The sequence below is a fragment of the Humulus lupulus genome, chromosome 7, assembly GCF_963169125.1.
Source record: "Humulus lupulus chromosome 7, drHumLupu1.1, whole genome shotgun sequence".
Taxonomy (NCBI): domain Eukaryota; kingdom Viridiplantae; phylum Streptophyta; class Magnoliopsida; order Rosales; family Cannabaceae; genus Humulus; species Humulus lupulus.
The window spans coordinates 8,419,762-8,433,531 of record NC_084799.1 but is presented as its reverse complement, the minus strand read 5'-3'; the positions used below and the strand labels follow the sequence as shown (position 1 = coordinate 8,433,531).

Genomic DNA, 13,770 nt, shown 5'->3' with positions numbered 1-13,770 from the left:
TCTCCTCGTCAATTTCTAAAACTGTTCCGTCTTTGGTTTGTATGATAATGAGTGCTTAAGCGTTCATTTGTTTCTTTCCCCTCAAGGAGATGCTATAACATTCCCTCCCTGCCAATTGGTCTCCTTTTAATGTTCCGACTCCGCTAGGGGTCAGGAACTTAATAGCCAGATGCCTTACAGATGAAACTGCCCCCAGCCCGACCAGGGCGGGTCTCCCGAGCAGCACATTGTAGGCAGATGGTAAGTCTACTACCATGAACTCCATTATCTTGATCACCAAGACTGGATAGTCTCCCAAGGTCACGGGGAGCTCAATGGATCCCACACAGGCAGTTCCTTCTCCTGAAAAGCCGTACAAAGTAGTTTCACATGCTTTCGGGTCGCGAACGGAGAGTCCCATCTTCTCGAGTGTTTCTTTATAAAGGATGTTGACTGAGCTCCCATTATCTATGAGAACTCGGTGGACCCTTTTATTGGCCAACTGAAGAGTAATGACCAGCGGATCATGATGAGGGAACTGAACATGGGAGGCGTCTTCCTCGGTGAAGGTTATTGGTTGTGTTTCAATCCTCTGGCTTTTTGGCGCCCTAGGTTCGGGTTCATAAGGAGACCCGTTCCCTGTCTTCAACTCGTTAACGTACCTCTTTTGGGCATTCCTGCCCTCTCCTGCGAGGTGAGGCCCTCCCGAGATGGTTATTACATCTTCTCCATCAATCGGCGGGGGCCTGTCCTCTTCCCGAGTTCGGGAGTTATTATTTTGTGTCGTTGGGGGTGCGGCTACTCTCTGGCTCGCGGCCGTCTGACCAGTACTCTGGTTTTTAACATATTGCCGGAAGTAACCTCTCGAGATCAACCCTTCGATCTCGTCTTTCAATTGTCGACATTCATTTGTTGTATGACCGGTGTCTCTGTGGAACCGGCAATATTTACTGGAATCCCTCTTGGATTTTTGATTTCTCATCGGGTCTGGACGCCTAAAGGGAACCTGGTTTTCATTAGCCAGGTATATGCTCTCCCGAGACTCATTGAGCTCGGTGTATACCCTATACACGGAGAAATATCTTTCCCCTTTCTTCTTCTTTCCTCCTTCGGCTTCGGGATTACTTCCTTCGTTCTTTTTCCTCTTGGAGGGATTCTCCGTGGAAGGCTTTGGAGCTGCTGGGCCTGTCGAGGTTAAGGCAGAGTTAATGTTTATCGTTGTAGTTTCGGACTGGGAAGTCGCTTTGAGCGTCGACCTCGCTTCCTCTACATTGACAAACCTCTGCGCTCATCTGTTAAACTTGGTTATTGACCTTACCGGTTTCCCTTGCATGTCATCCCAAAGGGCACTTCCCGGTAATACACCAGCTCGGATAGCCATTAGGTGCCCACTGTCATCCACGTCCCGAGCTCGGGCGACTTCCAGATTAAATCTCGTTAGGTAACTTTTTAGTGTTTCGCCCGGCTGTTGTCGGACGTTTGTTAAGGTGGATGCCTCTGGTCTGACCCCCATCATTGCTCTGAACTGCTTCTTAAAGTCTTTGGACAACTGCTCCCAAGAAGTTATTGAGTGTCTCTTATATTTTTCGAACCAACTTTTAGCAGGTCCTGCCAATGATGTTGGAAACAACATGCACCTGAGCTTGTAACCCACGTTGCTGGCTCTCATGATAGTGTTGAACGTGCTCAGATGACTACACGGGTCGGTCTTTCCTTCAAACGTTGGGACGTGAGGAATCCAAAACCCTTGAGGAAATTAAGTGTTGGAAATATGGGGAGCAAACGGCTCGAGCTCCTCGTCAGAATCCTCATATCAACCGTTTCCTCGTTCATTCTTTAAAAGCCTAAAGGCTCTTTCGAGCTGATCGATTCTTTCTTGGACTGGGTCAGTAGGAGGTACTGTCTGGAATCGATCGTCATTGATCGTGATTCCAAGCTCGCGTCTCTGCGTGGGATCTCTACGCCTATTCAAGCGATCCCTCAGGTCCGGATTTGTTTGATCACCATTACCCCGACTCTGATTCAGATGATTTCTCAGGTCGGGACGATTCTTGCGGCTTCCAGTATTCTTGCGACCTCGGTCATGCTTACTGACCGACCTGGTATCTCCGGAATCTTCACTGGTAAAACTCATCTCTTGGTAATTTCGTGATGGATTCTTCCTTCGTCGCCTCGTCTCCGCAGTGCGAGACTGAGACGTCTGACTTTTCTCAGATGGGGCGCCTCTCCGCTCCTGGAAAGTCTCCCTGTTTCCTTGTCTTTCCCTCGTATGCCCTTCATTCTGATCTCGAATGGGTTGAGCATTCCTGCGGGGGGGGGGGGGGGGGGGGGGGTGAAGGATACCTTATGGGTGACGGAGGAAACCGTATAGGCGACGGTGGCTGCCACCCTTGTCGCGGCCTAGAGGGTCCAGAATTCGCCCGAGATGGGTCGGTCCCATTTGGTGTGCTCCCAGGTATCTGAGTCCGAGCCTCTACAGGGGTTCGGTTATTCTCAGTTCCTACAGGCACTTCCACAGGCGGGTTAGCCGGGACCCGAGCCCGAGTACTCCTCTGGGACCTAGGTGGAGCGGATGGCTCCGCTGGTGCTGGAGGTTGAGTTGGCCTCCTTGTGGCAGCATCTTTTCGTGGACGCCCACGGGGTCTCCGGGGAGGAACATGCACGTCCTTTGGAGGAGGGACTTGGTTTTCGCGCGGAGGCGGGGGCTGAGCCACCTGCGCCTCAGCAGCTATCCTTGTTAACTCCTCATTCCGTTTGTTGGCTTCTGCCAACAGTTGCTTCAATTGCCGGTTTTCAAGTTCCACCATAGGAACGTACCGCTCCGGATTGTAGTACATATCCTCATCTCTTGGTGGAGGAGGTGGTCCCCGAGAATCAGAGGACCCACTTCTCTCCTCAGCATCCGGGTTCTCCATCGGTTGTTTTCCAGGACGCCTTGGGTAGTTTTCCTCAGGTGTGTTCTGATTGTTAGCGGCCATGATTTTCTCAGGGAGGAATGCTTAAGGCTCTCAATGAAAGCACCAAACTGTTGACGCCGTTTTTCGTCAATCAGTGAAAGGAGAGCACGTAAACAATAACTGATAATAGCCAATGAAATGTAACAACACAAACACACGATTTTTACGTGGTTCAGCAGTTAAATCTGCCTAGTCCACGAGTCACTGTTATTAAACTCAAGATTATCTCTGAAAATTCTTAAGCATGAATTCTTCAGAGTTTTCTCTCAAAGTTCAGAATTTCGGTCCCTTACAATGGTGCATGACCTCTCTATTTATAGAGAAGGTTGCAGAGTACTATCCCACATATTTGGGTAGTTACTCTTTTTGTATAAATGAAATAAATGGCTTTGAATGCCTACAATCAGATATAAAAGGAAAACGTCCCCTGAAGACCAGGGGGCGTATAACTGACTAAATAATATCCCACGATTCTAGGGATTTACAATAATAAATGAGAATTACATCCCGTATGGACAATACTTATGGATACTCAAGGTCTTTATCATATATTTCCAAGGCTTTTAGCTTTCCAGGATTCTCGCCAGCTTTCGAGCTAGAGGCACCTCCCGAGGTCACATGGCTTTCGAGATCGTCTGTGCGTCGAGCTCGGGACCCCTGATCCGAGGTCATCCCTGAGGATGGATGCGTCTCCAGAGCTACCTTTCGAGATCATGAACACTTCGAGGTCATCATATTCGAGGTCGTCTATCCCTTGCAGGCTCGATACTTAATCCTGGAGCATATTCCAAACCTTACGAGCATACTCCGAATGTTAAACTCTTAAACTTTTAACGTAACAGAGTACTTTTAAAGATTACAGCCTAGATTCCTATTTAATCACACTTTTATTATTAAAACCTCGTCTAGCGAGCTAATTGCACATTTTAAACTCACTTAGTAACGGCTTTAAGGTGGTAGGGCGTTACATAGGGGGTTTGCCCTATTTTTGCCGCTTAGGTCGGCGGGTTTGTAAATTTGAAACAGTAATGACCATTTTGAGTTGTAAATAATTTGTAAATGTTTTTTATGGGCCCATGAACAGTTTTATGTACTTAATAAAATATGTCATTTCTTTTTTATTGATTTTCCACCTTAGCCTGTTAATAACACTTAGAAGCACGTTTTTAACCAAATGACTCGGGTAGCGAGTCAAATTTCCAGTTCACCGTAACTGTTATGGGAGGGATTGCATTTTCATAATTTTATATATTAAAATGGTATAGATTGTATATATTTTTGTAATTAGTTTAATTGATGTTATTACAGTAATTTTTTTTACTTTTGTTGTATATAAGTGAAAATTGCCCAAATATAATTATATCCTTCAAAATTTTAAAAAAATCATTTTAAATGATTAAGAAAATAAACAATACTAAATGCTTCAAACTAATTAAATAAATATTTAAAATTAAAAATCTAATTAATAACAAATAACTTTTTTTTTACTTTTTCTTTTCTTTACAATATAAAATAAATATAACTTAAAATAAAAATTAAAAATAATTTCTAAAAGAAAGTTTGTTCCCCTTTATCATCTCCTCTTGAATTAAAAGTTTTTATTTATTTAAGCCCTTCATCATTCATCATCATCTTTAATTAAATATTTTTTCTCTGTTTTAGTATTTATTTTAAATTTTTATTCTAAAATAAATTTATTTTATATTGTAAAAAAAAAAAAACTAAAACTAAAAAAGAGTTATTTGTTATTAATTAAATTTGTACTTTTTTAAGGATTTAATTATTATTTTTAGAAAAAATATTAAATTTTTTTTAATAAAAGAGATATTATTTGGTAGCGGTCAAAGTTTGGGAGGCAAAATTGTTAATTATACTATATATGGTAGTGCTACATCAAAAGACAAAATACCACATCATCAATCCATTAGCCAGCTAGGGCGAACTCTAATAAAAAACCAAAATTTCAGTAACGTGCATAGTTCAGGGGAAGTTTTTAACATCGCGAATCATTCAAGGACACAATCACACAGTGGTCATAATTCGAGGAGTAAAAATGCAATTTATTCAAAAAAATATATATATTAAGGTTTTCCTTGAAAATTAAAAAAAAAATGCAGATTCACATTTTCAAAGAATTTATTAAAATGTGGTAGTTTTTAAAATATGGCAATATTGATATTTGTTGAAAAAACTATACAATAGCGACCAGGATTAAATTAACATAAGTAAACAGCATAATCACTGACTTACGTAACAAACTTGGCTGTTTTAAGATCAATATTACTCGCTTTGATAAGTGTCAGATTACATGAGGATAATTTTAAAAATACCATTTTTTGTGTTTTGTAGATTTTAATTATTTTGAATCCACACAGACTTTGATTGATTTATTTATTTAATTTAGGGGTATTTCTTTGTTAATAAGGAACAGGTGATTGGTATTTGAAGCCTTAATTATAAGGCGACCGGCTGGTGCTTGATGGTTTGACTTTGATGGAACTTCTTTTGCTGTGAACTCTTTTTGAAATGATCTCAAGTGATGTAGAACTTGAACCCTCTATCTTTGTCATGATCAACAGTATATTGATTTTGTATCAACAACATCCAATTTCATCAAGTAGAATATAAACATTTGAGTCCTGAGCATAGTTCTTTTGCTGTGAACGATACATACTGCTACTACCTAGTATTGCATGTACACATTATTATAAGTCGACTGCTCTACTTTAAGCATCTTAAAAATGTTTTTTTTTTTTGGTAATAATTTGCACAAACTTTTTTCGGCCAGAGGTTTGAGAATCCATAAGGTATATTATTAGGCTTTGCTCCTGTCATTGGATTATGCTGGAAAAAAATAACTTTCAAGCGCATAAAAAACAATAAAAAGAAGTAAAGAAATTTACTCGGTATGTTACCAAACCCACAAAAATATTTCTATTTCATTTCAATCTTCAATATTATATGTATTGAATCTTTTCTCAATCATTCCAATACATTCTTTGCTTCTCACTCTCAACCCTTTTTCACTTCTGCCTTCAAAAAATCCACCCTCACTTCTCTTAAAAAAAAACCCCACACACTAATACACATAAATAACACATTTATAAAGTTGTAAAACTTGGGCACCAAGATAACTTTCCCAACAAGATACTCATTTTACACAAATTAATAATTACCTAAAATAAAACTCTATATATAAAAAACCGTAATAAATTAATTTCTCTATTTTGACTCAAATTCTATAAATTCACAATTAAAATCATCAATAAAAATATATATGCACTGAGTTCATACTATCTTTGAACTTCACACGAGCACTTGTCTTCACATTATTCAAAGACTCACCCCTCTTAAGAGTGTTATGTATTCTTTCTTCAAACAACATCTAACTATAGGGGTCCTCACTACCTTATTGCATTCTTTCACAACACAAAATGATGATATTTTATAACTTGACTCCATCATCACAACTCCACCTAAAATCATCTTCCCAACTAGTTTATACAAATTTTGCTCCTCCTGACCTTTCATGATTACCAAATCACTTTTTTTTAATAATCATTACACCATTTTTTTAGAATAGTCACAACCTAGTGTCCAAGACTCCCAAGGAGATTAATCTCTTCAATTTACGAAGAAGTCTAATATTAGTCAATATTCTCACAACACCATCAAACATCTTCACTTTCACAGTACCTATTTCAACAACTTTAGAGCTAGAATCATTATCCATCAAAACAATACAACCATCATATGTCTTATAAGTATCAAAACACTCCTCATATAGGCGCACGTGGAATGAACAACCAGAATCTAAAATCTAAGAGTCAAATTTTTTTTCATTAGTAATGACAAAAAAAAAATACATCACTATCACTTTAAAAACCTTCATCAACAACATTAGTAAATTCTAAACTCTCTTTGCATTTTTGATTTCTCGATGCTTCAAGATGTTTGGTCAATTTTTCACAATTCTCAGACACATGTCCTTTTTGTGACAATAATAACATTCAACTTATCTCCAAGAACCTAATTGACTACAATTATCTCTTTTGTCATCATAATTTCCTCTTGACTTACCATTACCATGATTTGATCATGGTATTGTGACAAGAGCTTGTTCACTCAATTTTTTTTAATAATATATTTTTATTTTATTATAACTAATTTAGTATATTTTAAATAGAGAAAATTTTCATTATTGTCATAAAATACAAAAAATTAATTTCAAATATTAAAAAGCATAATAAATAAATAAAAATATTAAGCGATTTAGTTAAATTGCAAAGGAATAAATATTTTATCGTTTTCTTAAAGAAAACAATACCCTTTAAAAAAAACAATCAAGCTAAGCCTAAAACCAACCAAAAGACTACTTACGGACTAAGGGAAAGAAAAATAATGGAATGTTAAGTGAATCGTCAAGTCAATCATTCTTTCTGAACCGTCGATGAAGTATCATCCAATGGTTCTAATCACTTTGGAGAGCAGACAGCAGGGAATATATAAAGACTTGTCTTGAGAATTTGAAGAGAAGAGCAACGAGCATGGCTTATGTTCCACCCCATAAACGACTCCCAAAGAACGATGATGGCGAGGGTTCTTCGCAGAGTCCCATACCAAAGCCAGAGCTGCCTCCATTTCTGATAAACTACAAAAATCCCAAACACAAGTATGCTGCAAGAACTACTACTACTTCTACTGCCCACTACCGGAGCTCGACTTATGAATATGAAGATATATTCAGGTGGTTCGCTGCTGGTTTGGATGATCGTCATCACTTTCCACCTTCTGTTCATCTCCAACCTGTTTCAGTGGAATCATTCGATGGAAAGATCCTAAAGCGTCTAGCTTTGTTTAACAACATTGATTCAGCTGAAAGTAGCAACAGTGTAACCGAAAGCTGTACAAGAAGGCCATGGGAATACATAGCAGAGAATGTGATGAAAGACTTGCTTTCTTGTTTTGAAGATATTAGGAGGAACACAATGGAGGAGTCTGATCAGAACCATGGAAAAGTTACTCCAACCATAATCACTAGAATTGGCAAAGTTTTTTTTCGTGGGTTAGTGTTACTATATAAATATATTAAAAACTTGCATGCTTTCACAGGCCAAACCAACTTTAATATCATAACTGAAAAGGACTTGTTTCTTTAGGGGGCGTTCAGATTGTGAACAAAAAAGTGTCACAAGAATATCGCTTTCTGAAGAAGCACTGAGGCCACTGAGAGGTTCATTTTACACAAAGATTCCGGTTTCATTCATAGAATACTTGGTAAAAGAAGGTGCCTCGAAGAGTGGACTTGGATTTGAACAAGAGAAAGAAGTGTATCGTGTATTTGTAAGTCTTTGCTCAGCATAAACTTTTGAATCGAATGCTATGGTAAAAATGTACTAGTTTTGTTGTATCACAATTTTTAATAAATGTATTTTTCTTATGTATTGGATAGTAGGCAGAATATGACCTTTAAAAGGGTTCTAGTTAAGATGCTTCTCCAATTGTATTTGTTTTATACTTTCTAATCCCATTTGGAAAGCGGCATTGTATTATAAAATATTCCAAAATTTTCAATGGTTTATTGTTGGATTAATTTTTTTTTTAAAATCTTCACTAATCATTACCAAATTTTTCATAACAAAATTATCCAATCTTATCATAATCTACAAACATGTCTTATGAGTACTGATATCAAATTTCTAATATTTATCCCTCTTATGTAGTTTCGTGATGCATCACAACCGGATGTATGTATGTGCAAATGTAGGGTACTAGAAGATGGAAAGCTTAATCTATACAAGGCAAGTTTTTTTATTTTGTTCTTTTTTTATTTGATATTTTTGAAATTGTAGAGCGAGATTATCTTTGCAAGAAGAGGTGTAGTACCACAGTACACTAGTGATATTCATGACAGTTGAATTTGTAATAGGTTACAGGTTGATGATATTTACTTTTCACTATCATGTTCTAAGGCTTGTGCTTTTTCCAATTATATTTTTTTTTCTCCTTTTGGTTGTGTTATGGGGTCAAGTTTAGTGATGAGACTTACATTGAAAGATTTTTTCTTTTAGATTGAACACAGCTATACTCGTCACATGCTCAGGGACATATCTTGCCTGGAAAAGAATCTGGACATAAGGCTGGATCTATGCACCAAAAGAACTGTTACTAATCTTCCTGTAAGTCCTCTTTGTTTAATTGCATATCAAAACATTTGAAAAGAAAAAAAAAACTTGATGAAGGTAGTTTATCATTTGTGTTTAAAAAAACAAACAAACAAAGGGATTAAATGGATGAAAACTTGTTTAGAAATATATCTGGTTTAGCCCTTCATAATGATGCTGATTATTGCTAAATTTTCATGCTATTATAGGACGATCACTTGGAAAGCCTCAAAAATTTGATTAATTCTGCTGTTGTAGACAGAGAAGTTAAGGGTGGACTAACATGGCCTAAGGGAAAGGCATTTTTGGGGGGAAAATTATGCGTGGTTGGTGTCTGGCGAACGAGAGGTAAAACATACAAAAATCAAACGCTAAGGCTTAAGATCAGAGATGTTGAGCGGTCTCCACCCGGGGAAGCTACAACTGAAGTTGTTATAATGTTGAAAGGAGTAGCTTCAGAATTAACGGTATATAAAACATTCTTCAAAGCCTACTGAACATAGAACATAGATTATGCTATCTTCTGTTGGGTAACTTATTTATTTTGTTAATGATTCATGGCCCTTTATTATATTGTTCTCAATATTCAGAAACAAGATGCTGATAGGAATCTCATAAGTGAAATGCTTAAGAATGACTTGAAGGTTATATGGAACAACATTCTTTGCTGTGAAAGATTTCCAAAGGATATCACTGATGAAGACATTGATAGACATAGACCCCAATGGTTTGCTGTTGGTTTGGATGATCTTGATCAGTTTCCACCTTCTATTCATCTCCTACCTTTTTCATCACAATCTCCCCAGCAGAAATATGTTGTCTTTAAGGCTCTGGCTTTAATTAACAGTGATCTAGCTGAAAGTAAGTAATTTTTTTAATGGTTGGGTGTCAAAATTGTTTACCTTCATTACATCTTTTATGGTTATGTTAATAATTTTGCTTCACAGAAAATTACAGCAGAGTAAAAGAGAGCTTTACAATAAGACCATGGGAATACATAGCAGAAAATGTGCTGCAAGAGTTGCTTTCTTATTTTAAAGATTGGAGGAGTGAAAGGGAGTTTGAAGACGTAATATATAAGCCAACTATAATCGTTAGATTTGGCAAAGTTCTCTTCTTTTGGTTAGTCTATCTTTTTCTTCTCCCACTTTATGAGATCAAATAAGAAGAACACCAAAATAAATTATTTCATGAATGATTATTGTTTCTTTAGGCCTTCGATCGGTCAAGAATTTGTCACAAAGAATTCGCTTTCCGTTGATGCACTGGCACCTCTGAAAAGATCATTTCACACAAATATTCCTAATTCATATGTAAAATACATTACAAGGGAAGGTGCCTCAAAGAGTGGACTTGAATTTGAAAAGGAAAAAGTAGTGTACCGTGTATATGTAAGTCTTTGTTCAACAATATTTTGCATCAAATTAACACTTAACTGCCTATCAAATGTCTAACTTGTTTCATTTTTCCTATAGATTGGTGACACCAGAGAACCAGATGAATGCATTATTTGCTAATGTAGAGTGCTAAAAGAAGATGAAATGCTTCAAATTTACAAGGCAAGTTTTTTTTTCTTACCTACTTGATTGGTTAGTGTGGTAATCCCTGCTAACACAATTAAACAGCAAGCACAACTACAAACTAATACTAAATGTTAGCAATAATAAAACTGATGCACAAGAACACAGTAAAGCCAATCAAACAGTCGAATGATAAAGTATTGCTACAGCAATTCTCTCAGCAAAACAGAAAAGAAAATAAAGCAAGAAACACAAACAGTTTTATACTGGTTCGGCCAAATGGTAGTTCCTACTTCCAGTTTCTCCCCTTTATTGATCTTGATACAATGTGTATACAACTCTTGATTACAGCAGCTCAATCTCTCAATGATCAAAACACCATGATCATGAACAAATACAAAAAATACTCTCGGGAAAACTTTTGCCTCTCAAATCACTTGAGAACAAGAAAAGTGATTCTTGTTCAAACTTTAATCTCCTTAGCTATGATTCAGTATGAATCAATCTCACTAACTCATAATACTCTGTTTTTCAAAGAGTTCTAACCATCTGTTTAAATAGAGAGCAAAAGACTAAACTAACCCGAGACTATTAACTAACTTAACCACCTTAACTATATTAACATTAACTATCATATAGTTAAGACTTCTTGTTTCTTTTATGTGGATTACAAATACCACAGTTAGTGAACATACATGACTTCTAAATTTTGTAACAAGAAAACAGGTTGATTACATTTACTTTCAGTCAAGTTCTGGGGCTTGTGCCTTCTTCACCAACCTTCTGTTTTGTTATGTATTTCTTTCAAATTGGATCAGCTTAAGGCTTATTGTTAATTCAGTTGTTTTCCATTTACTTTTCTTCTGTAACTGCATAAAAGTTTCCTTTCTTATTGAAAATTACTATTGACTAAAGAGGTTAACAACTTGTAATCTGAACACATATTTGGAAATTCAACATTGTGTTCTCAGATCAGAAATACAAGAAAGTTAGAGACGTTTTGACAAGAATTTAGAGTCCTTACATTGAAAGTATGTTTTCTTTCAGATTCAACCCTGCTATATGCGCAATCTGCTAAAGAACATATCTTGTCTTGAAAAGAATTTGGACATGAGATTGGATGTAATCTTCAAAAAAACTACAACTGATCTAAATGTGAGTTCCCTGTCTCTTTAACTGAAAATGCACATATATATACTTGACATACACACACCATTGTAGAATTCAAAACCTCGAAATCTCTTCATTCTCTTATGTGGTTAAATAAATACTATTTTTATAAGACTAGAGATTTTGTGTTGTAGCATTCTCTCTACAATGATATATTTTTTACGGCTAAATTCATCATACTGCTACAGGTAAATGACATGCAAATGATCAGAGATTTGATTGGCTCTGCTATAGTCGATAGCAATGTTCAGGGTGGTCTGAGATGGCCCTTAGGGAAGACTGTTTCTGGTGATAAATTTTGTGTTCGTTTAGTCTCGCACACAACAACTAAAATATACAAATGTCCATCGTTGAAGCTGAAGATCAATGATGTCGATCAGTATGAGTTTAAGTCTTCAAAGGGGCTAGCTACAAAGGAGGTTGTTATGTCTTTGAAAGGATTGTCTTCAGAATTACTGGTATATAAATTTTCTTATTTAACATTTAACATATATAGATTCTGTGAAACTTGCAGATAACATAGAAATAATGTCATAGCTTATCGAAATTTATATTTATATAATTCTCTTTCGTAAATTGATCACTTTTTTTTTCCGGTTCTGTTTATATTCAGAAACGAGAGGTCGATACGAGTGTTATTAACGAGATGCTTAAGAACGAGTTGAAGGTCCTATGGGACAATTTTCTCTATTGTGAAAGCTTTACAACATTATCTTGAATGGTAAGCATTTTTTTTTATCTACTCTCTTACGTACTCCTCTAAAATTACTTCTCATTTTAACGTTTTCTTTTTAAATTAAAAAAAATGCAGAGCTGCATTTTCATAGAATTTATTAAAATGTGGTACTTTCCAAAACTTCATTTACATGTGGGTTTTTTTAAAACATGAAAATATTGGTATTTGTTGAGAATCCTATACATTAGCAACTAGGATTAAATTAATTAAACAAGAAAAAACATAATCACGGACTTACATAGCAAACTTTGTTGTTTTAAGATAAATATTACTCGTTTTGGAAAGTGTCAGACTGAATGAACATAATTTGAAAAATACCATTTTTTTTCTTTGTAAATTTTATTTCATTTACTTATTTAATTTAGGGGTATTTCTTTGTTATTCATGAACAGGTGGTTGGTACTTGGTATGAATCTCATTATTGAGAAGCTTGATTACAAGGCCACCGGCTGTACTTGATGGTTTGACTTTGAATCTTAATGGAACAACTTCTTTTGCTGTGAACTCTTTTTGAAATGATCTTTAGTGATGTAGAACTTGAATCCTCTTCTTTGTCATTATTGTATTGATTTTGTCAACATCAAATTTCATCAAGTAGCATATATTTGAGTCTTGAGCTAGCATAAAAGTATAAAGGCCAGAATTTCAAACTTTATATTATCTTGTAAACTTAGACAAGTCTCTTAATTAAAGTGCTTGCTTTGCCACCATTGATGTTTCCCAATATTGCATATACACATCTTTATATGTTGACTGTTTTAATAAGCATCTTAAAAATGTATTCTTAGGTAGATTAGATATGTTTGAGAGTCCATGAAAGTAAGAGTTTCAAGATATTCCAACCCCTGATCTCTTTCTCTTCGTGTAGAACAAATTACACAATAACCTTGTCTCTTTACCATTAAAAAAGAAAAAGTTTTAGATTTACATCATTGCTATCTGAGGAGTTTAAAAGGGCAGCTTCCAATACTTGTTTCTTTTTCACTAGTACTCAACATTTTTTGGTCCGGACAAGAGAAAGGTAAGCTATATACTACTGATTTGAGTAGTGATCTATGGTCTTGATGGATGTAGAAGAGGTTAATTATAATTTTGTAGTTCATCATCATCAAGTGTTGTACTGGGAGCTCCATTTACTTGTAACATATCTTTTAATTAATTTCCTAATCCAGAGATACACAAATCTCTCCTCTGCACTCTTCAATAACAAATATAGTAACGTACATACATTAATGTACAAAACT

General features: G+C 36.0%; 2 protein-coding genes across 3 annotated transcripts in view; both read left to right on the top strand.

Annotated features, from left to right (window-relative positions):
* Window positions 1–5,563, top strand: part of LOC133790601 (uncharacterized) — a 47,192-nt gene extending 41,629 nt beyond the window's left edge. The window contains exon 8 of one of the 2 annotated variants that reach the window (XM_062228278.1): window positions 5,368–5,563. The gene's annotated coding sequence lies outside the window, so the exon portion shown is untranslated. Of the gene's footprint in view, window positions 1–5,361 lie in introns of both variants that reach the window. The other variant, XM_062228277.1, reaches the window with a different exon arrangement.
* A 1,897-nt stretch (window positions 5,564–7,460) lies between these two features.
* LOC133791327 (uncharacterized) lies at window positions 7,461–13,006 on the top strand. The gene is made up of 12 exons (XM_062229251.1): window positions 7,461–8,001; window positions 8,096–8,279; window positions 8,660–8,737; window positions 9,008–9,115; window positions 9,310–9,567; window positions 9,691–9,961; window positions 10,048–10,222; window positions 10,314–10,491; window positions 11,668–11,775; window positions 11,979–12,248; window positions 12,404–12,511; window positions 12,919–13,006. The coding sequence occupies exons 1-11, from the start codon at window positions 7,484–7,486 to the stop codon at window positions 12,506–12,508; spliced, it is 2,253 nt and encodes a 750-aa protein (XP_062085235.1). The 5' UTR covers window positions 7,461–7,483; the 3' UTR covers window positions 12,509–12,511; window positions 12,919–13,006.
* The last annotated feature ends 764 nt before the right edge of the window (window positions 13,007–13,770 follow it).

Excerpts from the sequence above, each read along its gene's own strand:
- LOC133791327 (XM_062229251.1), top strand. The coding sequence starts at position 7,484 with ATGGCTTATGTTCCACCCCATAAACGACTCCCAAAGAACGATGATGGC. Across the intron at positions 9,116-9,309 it reads GAACTGTTACTAATCTTCCT|GACGATCACTTGGAAAGCCT; the intron begins GTAAGTCCTCTT and ends ATGCTATTATAG. Across the intron at positions 11,776-11,978 it reads AAACTACAACTGATCTAAAT|GTAAATGACATGCAAATGAT; the intron begins GTGAGTTCCCTG and ends ATACTGCTACAG.